This window comes from Coregonus lavaretus, assembly GCF_964263955.1.
Source record: "Coregonus lavaretus genome assembly, chromosome: 39".
Classification (NCBI taxonomy): domain Eukaryota; kingdom Metazoa; phylum Chordata; class Actinopteri; order Salmoniformes; family Salmonidae; genus Coregonus; species Coregonus lavaretus.
Window position 1 is genome coordinate 19666893 of NC_140026.1, and position 12298 is coordinate 19679190.

The 12298-nt window shown below is 42.9% G+C and overlaps 1 protein-coding gene and 1 pseudogene across 2 annotated transcripts; both read right to left on the minus strand.

Moving 5' to 3' along the window:
* Positions 1 to 2369: 2369 nt before the first annotated feature.
* On the minus strand, positions 2370 to 6988 carry LOC311112988 (annotated as a pseudogene). Its single transcript has 9 exons — positions 6862 to 6988; positions 6491 to 6556; positions 6344 to 6370; positions 5553 to 5677; positions 4391 to 4485; positions 3867 to 4085; positions 2860 to 3107; positions 2613 to 2690; positions 2370 to 2378 (listed from the first exon to the last, which is right to left on the minus strand). The product of its transcript is annotated as an uncharacterized misc_RNA (transcript).
* Positions 6989 to 7807: 819 nt separating this feature from the next.
* Positions 7808 to 11802, minus strand: trmt10a (tRNA methyltransferase 10A). The gene is made up of 7 exons (XM_084155938.1): positions 11343 to 11802; positions 10269 to 10437; positions 9971 to 10042; positions 9769 to 9843; positions 9065 to 9214; positions 8702 to 8807; positions 7808 to 8491 (listed from the first exon to the last, which is right to left on the minus strand). The coding sequence occupies exons 1-7, from the start codon at positions 11510 to 11512 to the stop codon at positions 8217 to 8219; spliced, it is 1017 nt and encodes a 338-aa protein (XP_084012064.1). The 5' UTR covers positions 11513 to 11802; the 3' UTR covers positions 7808 to 8216.
* Positions 11803 to 12298: the final 496 nt, after the last annotated feature.

Here is a 12298-nt window from a genome sequence, read left to right on the forward strand (position 1 = left end):
AGACTGGCTAGGCCACTCCAGGACCTTAATGTGCTTCTTCTTGAGCCACTCCTTTGTTGCCTTGGCCGTGTGTTTTGGGTCATTGTCATGCTGGAATACCCATCCACAACCCATTTTCAATGCCCTGGCTGAGGGAAGGAGGTTCTCACCCAAGATTTGATGGTACATGGTCCCATCCATCGTCCCTTTGATGCGGTGAAGTTGTCCTGTCCCCTTAGCAGAAAAACACCCCCAAAGCATAATGTTGTTCTTGGGGTCATAGGCAGCATTCCTCCTCCTCCAAACACAGCGAGTTGAGTTGATGCCAAAGAGCTCAATTTTGGTCTAATCTGACCACAACACTTTCACCCAGTTCTCCTCTGAATCATTCAGATGTTCATTGGCAAACTTCAGACGGCCCTGTATATGTGCTTTCTTGAGCAGGGGGACCTTGCGGGTGCTGCAGGATTTCAGTCCTTCATGGCGTAGTGTGTTACCAATTGTTTTCTTGGTGACTATGGTCCCAGCTGCCTTGAGATCATGGACAAGATCCTCCCGTGTAGTTCTGGGCTGATTCCTCACCGTTCTCATGATCATTGCAACTCCACGAGGTGAGATCCTGCAGGGAGCCCCAGGCCGAGGGAGATTGACAGTTATTTTGTGTTTCTTCCATTTGCGAATAATCGCACCAACTGTTGTCACCTTCCCACCAAGCTGCTTGGCGATTGTCTTGTAGCCCATTCCATCCTTGTGTAGGTCTACAATCTTGTCCCTGACATCCTTGGAGAGCTCTTTGGCCTTGGCCATGGTGGAGAGTTTGGAATCTGATTGATTGATTGCTTCTGTGGACAGGTGTCTTTTATACAGGTAACAAACTGAGATTAGGAGCACTCCCTTTAAGACTAGGAGCACAATCTCAGCTCGTTACCTGTATAAAAAGACACCTGGGAGCCAGAAATCTTTCTGATTGAGAGGGGGTCAAATACTTATTTCCCTCATTAAAATGCAAATCAACATTTTTGACATGCGTTTTTCTGGATTTTTTTGTTGTTATTCTGTCTCTCACTGTTCAAATAAACCTACCATTACAATTATAGACTGATCATTTCTTTGTCAGTGGGCAAACGTACAAAATCAGCAGGGGATCAAATACTTTTTTCCCTCACTGTATGTCATCTTGCCAACACCTACACTACCAGTCAAAAGTTTGGACACACCAACTCATTCAAGGGTATTTCTTTATTTTTACATTGTAGAATAATAGTGAAGACATCAAAACTATGAAATAACACATATGGAATCATGTAGTAACTAAAAAAGTGTTAAATCAAATCAAAATATATTTTATATTTGAGATTCTTCAAATAGCCACCCTTTGCCTTGATGACAGCTTTGCACACTCTTGGCATTCTCTCAACCAGCTTCATGAGGTAGTCACCTGGAATGCATTTCAATTAACAGGTGTGCCTTCTTAAAAGTTAATTTGTGGAATTTCTTTCCTTCTTAATGCGTTTGAGCCAATCAGTTGTTTTGTGACAAGGTAGGGGGGTATACAGAAGATAGCCCTATTTGGTAAAAGACCAAGTCCATATTATGGCAAGAACAGCTCAAATAAGCAAAGAGAAACGACAGTCCATCCATTACTTTAAGACATGAAGGTCAGTCAATACGGATCATTTCAAGAACTTTGAACGTTTCTTCAAGTGCAGTCGCAAAAAACATCAAGCACTATGATGAAACTGGCTCTCATAAGGACCGCCACAGGAATGGAAGACCCGGAGTTACCTCTGCTGCAGAGGATAAGTTCATTAGAGTTACCAGCCTCAAGAAATTGCAGCCCAAATAAATGCTTCACAGACACATCTCAACATCAACTGTAGAAAATAGTAAAAATAAAGAAAAGCCGTTGAATGAGAAGGTGTGTCCAAACGTTTGACTGGTACTGTGTGTCATTGTCAATGAGTTGGCAAGACTAAACAAAAACAGATCTGGGCTACTACATCACACAACAGCCAGAGAGAAGAGAGAGACAGATGACAAAGAAAGATAAAGGGACAAGAAAGGGAAAGGGTGAGGGGGGAGAGGGAGCAGTGGAACCTGCATATGACAACATTCATTTCTGTCTTTCTGCTGGAGTTCAAGGTCCCCCCATGATCAATTCCGCATTTATATTTGGTGTATCCTCCTGTCCATACCAAACTCTACGGTGGCCGGACACTTTACAAAACTTTTGGGGAATTGCTAATACTTTTAATAAAATTAGGGTGATGTGATCAGAGGATGAGGCAAGTTATGACATTGTCAGAAAATTGGCTTCCAAACAAAGTTTAGGGATCAGGCATGACTGCAGACCTGAGTTTAAATACTAGGCTATACTTTTAGCATTTGCTCTAGCCTGCCTGGAGTGCCAGATGGGTGTGGTTTGCAGGTTTACAACTATGCTATTGGTTCCATTGTGCCAGGCAAGCTCAATGACAGTAAAAATAGCCTCAAAAAAACAATGTTGAGAATGTAACTGGGCCAATTTAAGTTACAATCTTGTCAAGGTAGAATTGGGGTCAATTGCTCTTGTGATTACTGATATGGATTCCTATCCACCCACTGCAGATGATAGTGGTGTGCGTGCTACTCACATGGGAGAGTCTGTGCACTGCTCTTGGGGTGATAGGTGTTGGACCTCCTCCCATGTGCCCTGGGAACTTGGGCATGACCTGGCCATAGAAATAGAGATAAGAATCAGGATAGGGTCAGGCCAGGCCTCAACTGGTGCCACCTGGTAAAAACTTGCCCCGAACCAAGTGACATGGAGGACATTCGTCAATGGCATATGCTCCTTATAGGAGCCAAGGGCTTACGTTAAGTCAAGTAGGCTAGACGTACCCATTTTGGCTCTAGCTTTCCATGTAGGAGCCCCAAAGCATGGAAGGGATGGGTACGGGTGTAGGGGTGGGGGACCCCCTTTGTTAGCCAAGGAACATTGCTGGCTTGGACCTGGGGGGGGAAGTACAGGAGATTGTCAGAGGATGGGGAGTGTGGGAGACGAGGAGAGGAGCCGTTGGTCAGGGTGCGTCTGGCCATGACAGGGGAGGTGTGGGGGAGTTGCCAGTACCGAGCCAAGGGTCCCTCTTCTAGGGACAGGAGGAGAACACAGCAAAGCAGATGGTTAACAAAACATGACATGCTACTAAGTATCAGTCCGATACACGTCACTTGAAGGGGTATACATAAAATGAACCAATTTGATTGAGTTGGGAGGCCAAAGCCTGAAATAACCCTATTTGCCAAATGGAATGAATGGTTTTGTTTTATTTGGAACTGGTGTCCAGAGGTGGACACTAGTCTTTTACATGAATTGATGATGTGCTGCTTTTACTGTCTGCGTGTCCTTTGTTGTGTTTTATTGTCTAATTATTATTGTTGTTGTTTTTGTTGTTGTAGTATGTATTAGCTTGTGCAATCAAAATTAGTCTTTAGGGGATTGATAAAGTACTATCTAATCTTAGCTTATTAGTTGAGTTCAATGTCCTATTTCCTTTATCAACAATGTCATCATCTCAATAACAGCGTGTTATGTACAGTTCAGGAAATCATTACTAATTTACATGACTGAGCAGGGCCGAGGATAAAAATGCATCTGGGAATATTCCTCATCACTACAAATAACAGTGAGCTATTCTCTGCCACCTGCTGGCTGTAATGCCACACACACACACACACACACACACATAGACACGCACACACACAAACAAAATAAAATAACACAAACACACATCAATACAACTATGTATGTACTTAACACTTGAGCCTGGTGACTTGTCGCTGACTCGCTGGCAGATGTCATACTGTCATCATGACAGCTCACACCACTAGAAGTCAAATATACTCACATGGCAGGATAAAAACTCCTCATCTATATCCCAGCTTGAACCCAAACTGAGCTGTGCCAGTTAACCCATGTTTCCATGACAACCGTCCATCTGGCTGGATTTGTACGGGGAGAGGGAGCGCGACCTGGGCTTCGCTGGTGCCCATCGGGCACCATCCCAAACTCCTCCTCAATGCCCATTTCGGAACCTTTTAGTGTGTTTCTCTGGCACCACTGTCCTCTGTGAGCAAACGAATGAAGACAAGAAAATAGCAAACTATTACGGAAACCACATGTTTGACTCCATTCCATTTATTCCAGCCATTACAATGAGCCTGTCCTCCTAAAGCTCCTCCCAGCAGCCTCCTCTGAGCTCAGTGTTTTTCAATCTTGGTCCTTGGTCCAATGGGAATAAGTGGTTGAAATTAAATTCTGCATATAGGCATACAGCTCCTACCTTGGCCCAGAGACACCTTGTGCTAGGGTACGGGACAATAAAGTCTATGGAGAGTGATAGAAGTGCTGATGATGTAGTGAAAACATTACCACTGGAGAACTGAGATGGGTGTGGTTGACCTCGGCGTTTGCAGAGCACTCACTGATGTTGTTCTGGTGGAGAACTCTGACCTTGGAGCAATACCCTGGGGAAGATGATTGAATGGGTAGTGGCCCAATCCACTAGTTAGAAGAGCAGCTTAATGCGTCAACATAAATTGTATTCTAGTAGAAAGAGGAGGAAGGGAAGCGCTACTAAGGTACACAATAGTAAATGTTGGTAGACAGAAGGTGCTCTTTGGTAAAAGGGGTGAATTGGTCATCAAAAAGAAAGGAGGACCAAGGCACTCTTCATATAATTAATTAAAATGCCTTTATTAGTATGGCATGTTCAATAGAAACAAGATTATTATTTTTTATCCGACGCGTTTCGGCTGCATGGCCTTCGTCAGGGAGTACAAAGAAATAATACAATGTCCTCTTTTGAACAGCTTTTCCAATTAGCCCTAATTTGAAGAGGGAGTGGTTACAAAGTTGATTGGACACACCTAGTAAGCAATACTATACACATTAACAGGTGAAATACTGTAACTATGTTATCATACAAATACAACTCCAAGTTAGAAGTATCAGAACACTAACCTTAAATATGACTTGGAAAAGTGTCAAAAATAAGAAAGCAATATATTCCATAGTACACTAGAAACCAGCAAAACATGAACAACAACAGTCTAAACATAGCTGAGGGCAAATGAGCACAATGTCCACTAGATGGCAGCAAATGGACCCATCACAACCCTACAGGAAGGGTGAGAAATCCATATCTTCATTTAAACCAGGGTATTTAGTGGCCTGTAGTTTGTAAATCCAAAAACGTTCCCTTTGGTTTAACTGTTTCAGACGGTCCCCTTTTCTAATAGAGGCCGGAATATGATCAATACCCATAGCTTGTAGGGAGGCAGGGTTACTATGGTGTAAGGACTTGTAGTGCCTTGCCATGGGGTAGTCTTCATTGCCTACCCGTATGGCGTACTTGTGTTCCGCTAAGCGGTCTTGAAGGCGTCTCTTTGTCCGTCCAATGTAGAACACCTTGCACTGCGGACATTCCAATCTATAGATACAGACTACAGGCCACTAAATAATGTAGCGGGACTATAGCCTAGATCTCTATAGTGATGATGTAAGCTCTGTGGTGTAAAAGGCTCCTACTTACAGGGAAGCTAATGGATCGTGTCATGAGAACCTCTCTGGCCAATCCAGAGAAGGAAGGAACCAGTTTGGGTTCTGGGAATAGGAAGCTTCTGGCGTCCGACTCAAAGCAGGCCAGGGCCTTCCCCACTACAGCAAAGCACACAGTGGTCAATCATTGTGGCTCAGTTGGTAAGAACTTAGCGCTCACAATGCAAGAGCAATGGGTTGAATTCTCGCTGGGGTCATCCAGTATACTAAAATGTATGCACTCACTGTAAGTTGCTTGTAAATGGCATATTGTCATATATGATCAACTTGCTTATTGTGTTTTAGGCTACCATGTTTGATTTATGTTAAAACACTTAGCCAGTTGTTGGACATTTCTTAACATTAAATCGAATTTGTTTGCTTCTTTTTCCCTAGGTGAAACCGTCAAAGTTGAATTGGTACAGTTGATTTTCCAAGGTGCTGTAATTTGTCTTCTAAATTTTAGACCCGAGTGGCCCAGTGGTCTAAGGCACTGCATCGCAGTGCTAGCTGTGCCATCTTGGTTCGAATCCAGGCTCTGTCGTAGCCGGCCACGACCGGGAGACCCATGGGGCGGCGCACAATTGGCCCAGCGTCGTCCAGGGTAGGGGAGGGAATGGCTGGCAGGGATGTAGCTCAGTTGGTAGAGCATGGCGTTTGCAACACCAGGGTTGTGGGTTTGATTCCCACGGGGGGCCAGTATGAAAAATAAAAAAATGATGTATGCACTCTGGATAAGAGTGTCTGCTAAATGACTAAAATGTAATGTAAAAATGTAAATGTAACTTACCAATTCAACTTTGACAGTTTCACCTAGGGAAAAAGAAGCAAACAAAAAGTAGTTGAATATGAGCATACAATATCTAACATTGTAGTAGCAAAATTAATCAAATAGGCTTGTCTACAGGTATAGGTATATAAAATAGAACTTACATTCCAGCATCTGTGCAACATCTCCTGGGCCAACAGCATAGTGGAACACCTGAATGTGAAGAGAAACTGAACAAATCTCATTTAGAAAATCTTGTTCATACACATTTTAGGATTTCTGTTACTAGTGTATGGGACAGCTGCATGGTGCCAAACCTCCTGGCATCCAAGAGCGCTACAGGGCATACAGGCTTTTGTTCCAGCCCTGCTCAAACCCACCGGAGTCAGCAAATCAAGCCTGTTGATGAACAGCTGTGTAGTTATTATCTACTGTGCAAGAGCTGGGCTGGAACAAAAGCATGCACACCTGATAGCTCTCCAGAAGAGTTGGTTGGCCACCCTTGGTTTAGAATGATCAGGAAGAGACATGTCACATTGAGCCATCTTCTCTTGAAACAGGAGTGGGAAGACAGGGGGGAGACACTCCAATTTGCGGTATTGGCCCATGAAGCACACACTGAGGTAGATGTCATCCTTAGCTGGCAAATGCACACCAGGGCATGATACCTGAAATACCTCATTATATTGAATAACTGGTTATGGTGTCAAGACATCGGCTTTGCGAACAGTTAGGATGTATGTTCACCATTGCTAATGTAGCAATTGAAAAGGAAGTTCCAAATTGGAGCTTAAACCATAACTCTCCAATGATGATGAACACCTGTGCCATAAAAGCCCTGGCCTCATCGCAGAGGCAGTAGTGCCAGTACAGTACACTCAAGGCTAATCAAAATGATAACGTCCGGTAAAATTAAACACTGTGGATGGATCCCACAAGTATATCAACAATGTCATTATCGTTATGCATATCTTGCATGAAAACTTACAAACTTGCTAGATATGCATGTGTTGGAACATAGACAGTTGAGTTTAGTTTCCAGGTTGCTCTCGAGAACCCAAGGCATTAGTGCTAAATGGACGGGCTAGTTTCCAGGTAACGTTAGCTAGATGCAACACTGTAAACAACGCTCCTCACAAAAGTAAACTATTGGGAAGCAGCTAGTTGTATTAACAAAAAATTCTTACCACCCTGAGCTGTAATTCAACTACCACTTTCACTGCTTTCTATTAATTTCATGTTAGCTAGATGCTAATGCAGTTAGCTAGTAACGTAGTTTCTCAGGCCAGATATACTTAGCTAACAGTGCAAGCAGAAGCAGCACAGGTCAGCATGTGTTTCCATGGTGTCTGAAACTTCCGGTTTCAACCAGATTATTTTAGATGTATCATCTTTCCTTGGCCACAAGAGCGCATTAGTCCCTACTATAGACTACTGGTGCAGTGATTCTCCTGCAGAATTACCCATTACATTTACAGTGCTCCAATGTTTGGATGAATTACCAGGCAACTTTAATTTCACATAGATTGTTTAACAGTTTTATGTTATTTTACATACAGAGACCCAATTTTATACTAGTAATACCAGACTGTGTAAGTAAAAATGTTTTTACATTTAATGAAAAGCATAATAAGACTTGCTGCAGAGCACCAATAACAGGTCAGAAGGTATAACAAGCAAACGTGTGAATTGTTTACTTAATATATGCACTCCAAGTCAAATATCTTCCATTAAATAAAGCATAAATCTGATAACAAAACACAGACTAAAAATGACTATAATTCTGCAATCAAAACATACAGAACTCAAACTTGCAATTCACTAAATCAACCACTTTGCAACCGATAACAATTTATATTAAGACCCAGAAGAACATGGTAGCATTGGGGGCTATGCTGCAGTCTGCTCTTTGGGGGCCTCTTTCAACTGCAACGTGTCCTGTCCTCCCTGTACTTTCTCCTGTTGGTCCTGTGTGTTCGTGGTGTTATGTGTGACTGTCTCTGCTGTGTCTGAGTCTCTGTCAGAATCCTCCTCCTCTTCCTCCTTGTCTTCCGTGGCTGTTCCCTCTTGGCCCAGGGGAATGGCCCCTTTCCTTAGAGGCAGGACGGTAAAGAAGGCCTCCTGCCAGTCCCCCTTCTCCAGGTACACCAGCATGATCTCAAACACTGTGGCAGGGAACATGCACACACACAAACACGGTTATACATTCATAAATGAATATTGAAAAACCCTTATCACATTAATTCTATCACATACCACTCATGCTTTTATTCACATTTCATAAGTCTGTCAATGCTACAAACTACATGAACAGGCTACAGTAAATGGAGGTGGTGTCCTATCTTGAGGTGTAAATCATTAGGATAGTTCCTCACCGTGGTTGACCGCCAGCACTTTGCGGCTGTTCATCTTGACGAAGCTGTTCAGTGGGAGCTGTGCGTGGTTGATCCCCAGCTCCTGAGCCCGCTCAAAGGTGATGCCCTACAGGACAAGGTAAAAGGTCAGACATAATGCTCCCCAATGACTGACATAAATGGGACCTGAAGAGGGCTCCCATTTAAATGGCTCAGATGTAGGTGAAGTGTCTAGGGGTAGGGGGTCGATTTGGAATTGGTTGTCTTGACTTGCTGCTTAACATACCCAACATGTTGAGTTAAAAAAATACTCATCTCGGTGTCCTGTGACAATAGACCATAAAGGAATCTTCTAAATGTTCTAGGTCATTCTGTAGTCCTGACCTTGTGGTGGTTGTGATCCACCAGGCCTCCTATGACGTAGGCCTTGGTATCGTCCAGCTCCGTCAGAACGTTGGGAGAGTCAGAGGTCAGGTACACCAGCTCCTCCTTGGCCACGACCTCATGGTACGCTTCTGTTTTCACTGTTATATCCTGCCCCGGACACACACAGACACACACACAAAAGGTACCAGGTGTTAATGTAATTTGCCACCTTTCCTCCTCACCTACATAAGACCCACTGCCTAATGACACATTACTCTTCCTTCTTCACTTACAGCCCTTTTGAACCACTCAGATTGCGTCGCTGAGTAGTGGGGTATTTAACGGGTAATATCCCCCACAAAAATGATAATAGTTGGCATCTGATGGAAAATGTTGGAATGTGTTTGGGAGAGGTGTTGACTTGTGAATGCATCCAGTTGCACCCAGCTCAAAACACTGACAAGATATGTTGTTCCACCAGACAAGTCTTGCCTACCTTTTGCCAGAGCTTTAAATATGGAAACCCCCACGAGACATTGAGGCATACATTACTCCCCATCTATATGTATACCCCTCAAGTCCTTTCCCCATCTTCTGAAAAACAGTGTAACATGTGCAGTGTATCTGTGAACCCCCCCCCCCCCCCCCCCTAACTATTTCCATTAGTAATTTCAACAGGCATTTGCAGTGCATATCCAAACTAACAGACAGGGTACACTCACCTTCCAGTTAACCCATCCTTCATCAGTCTTATCCATGTTTTGCTTCAGCTGTCCACCAAGGCTGGTTAGATAAAACTGGGAGATGAAGAGAGAAAATACAGCACTAAGATGAATGAGTCTTGAATCACTTGAGTTCAGCGGTGGATGATGGATGATTCTGCAACAGATGATGCAGGGGGTCCTGTGGGGCAGGTAGACTCACCTGAACAGGGTGCACCGCTCGTCTGTTCACTGCATAGCATCTCTGGATTTGCTTATGGAGCTTCCTAACATCCTTCACAGGGGAAACAATACAAAAAGCATGAAACACAGGTTTCAATACTGTGCCATCTTGTATTTACACGGAACATTGCAGTCAGACGGAAATGCCATGAATAGAACTGACGTGATTCGTTACTCTACATGTCTGAGATGAATGTTGTTCTACACAATATATTTATATCTGAACATTCCACTACGTTGTGCCCTACTGACCATGGGGGCCCTGACAGCCTACGTACCTTAAACATCATGAGGTTGTCGAAGCTGCAGTCTATCACCAGTCTCAGGGAGCTGCTGGGCTTCACCTCTTTCCTCAAACGCTTCCGGCCAGCCACAAACTCCCCTCCCTCCTCCCCCTGGGTCTTCCTCTCAAGGCTCCTCTTCTGCCTCTTCTCCTTCCGCTTCTGCCTGTGAAGAACGCACCATGTACAAAGTTAGTCAAACTGAACTTAAAAAGGAAAGACAATACATGATCATCATACACAAAATGGTGCTTTCTGCTTATGGATATCAACAACAACATTCCAATTTGTCATTTGGGCATGTTTCAAGGCACAACTTGCCATAAGTCAATAGTGGCAATCTTGGTAGATTTGAATTATGTTGTTGTTGTTGTAGTTTGTAAGCAGGAAGTAGTATGATGATGTCATACTGCTGAGTTAATAATAGCCCAATATGTACATAATCACTAAGAAGTAGCCTAAGTGAATACAGAGGGCATTTGAAATTGAAAACATAACTTAATGTGAAACACAGTATACCTAGCTAGTTAACTAGCTACTTGCCAATAAAGTTTCCTCTCACAACCTCTACAAGCCAGCATGCTGAATAAAATGACATTTAAACATACTCTACCAGTTGTTACAACTGTTGGTCCTTTTGACAGTAGGAATGCGAGACAATATATCCACAGGAAAGTATAATTAAATCACCTTATCACAGCGCTGGTAGTGAATTCAGATTTCTATCACCTGAAGCATGAACAGGACCATGTAAATATGTGCAGGAGCTCAGCAAGTATGCATCACTGAGGTATAAATGCATGGCGTGCATGTACTTTCATCTTGTGTGCATTCTTCAGGTGATAGAAATCTGAACCCACTACTGTTGCTTTGAAAAGTTGATTTAATTATACTTTCCTGTGGATATATTGTCTCACATGCCTACCTGCAAATGACCAACCGCACAGACAACCAATAAAGTAAGTTAAAATATCATTTTATTAAAGATTCTGGTTTGTAGAGGTCGTGAGAGGAAACCTTTCTGATTCAAACGCAAATTTCCAGGCAAACTAGCTAGCTAACGTTACTTACTTGCGAAGGTTCCTCTCCTCCTCCCATTTCTGGTGCCTCATAAGCTTCTTCCTCTGGTTTTTTGAGAGAGTCTCTGTTTCTCCGTTATTACCGATATATACATCCTTATTCTCAGTGACAACATTGTTCTCCCGGGACCGTGTCAAATCTTTGAAAGTGTCGCTGGACATTGGTCGTGTGTTTTTGCTTCTGTTGTAAACTGAATGCTGAGTGTCTTCGACAATGCTGCCTGGCTAGCCTGGTTGTAACTACTAGCTAACTAATGTTCAAATATACGCACGTACTACGGGAAAGTAAAGCTTACCAGTCTCATGCATGTAATACTTCACACACACATTAGCTAACTATTGTTTTTAATCGAAAATTACCATCTAAGACCCTAACAAATTGGCAAAATATTCCCTGTCAGACTGGCCATTCCAAATGTAGCTTTTTCGTTGTCGCACAGTAGGTCGTCATCAGAAAACGTATTCTTCTTCTGTGGGTTTTATGGCGGACTACATCCAAAAGTTGAATTGCCGCCACCAACTGGACGTTTTGAAACCACAAAATATTTAAAATAAAAAATAAATCCATACTTAATAGTGATACTAACTTACTCCACCCTAATAAAAATTGTACATTTCCAAAACAAACAAAACTCCCATTTCTTCATACTTTTAGTTCTCCATATCTCCCTTCTCCGGCTCTAGGACCTGAGAGAGTGATACGGCTTTTGCCAATATTCCATGTAACAAAAGAAAAACCATACATAATAGGGAAACGAACTAAATCCACCCAAATAAAATAGTACATTGACAAAACAAAACTCCCATTTCTTCCTTCTTTTAAATCTCCATATCTCCTTTCTCAGTCTCTAGGGCCTGAGATGGTGGTACGGCTTTTGACAATATTCCAACTGTTTTGTCGAGAAATCTTTGAGCCCCAGGAAGCGTTCCGCCGCAACCACAATGATT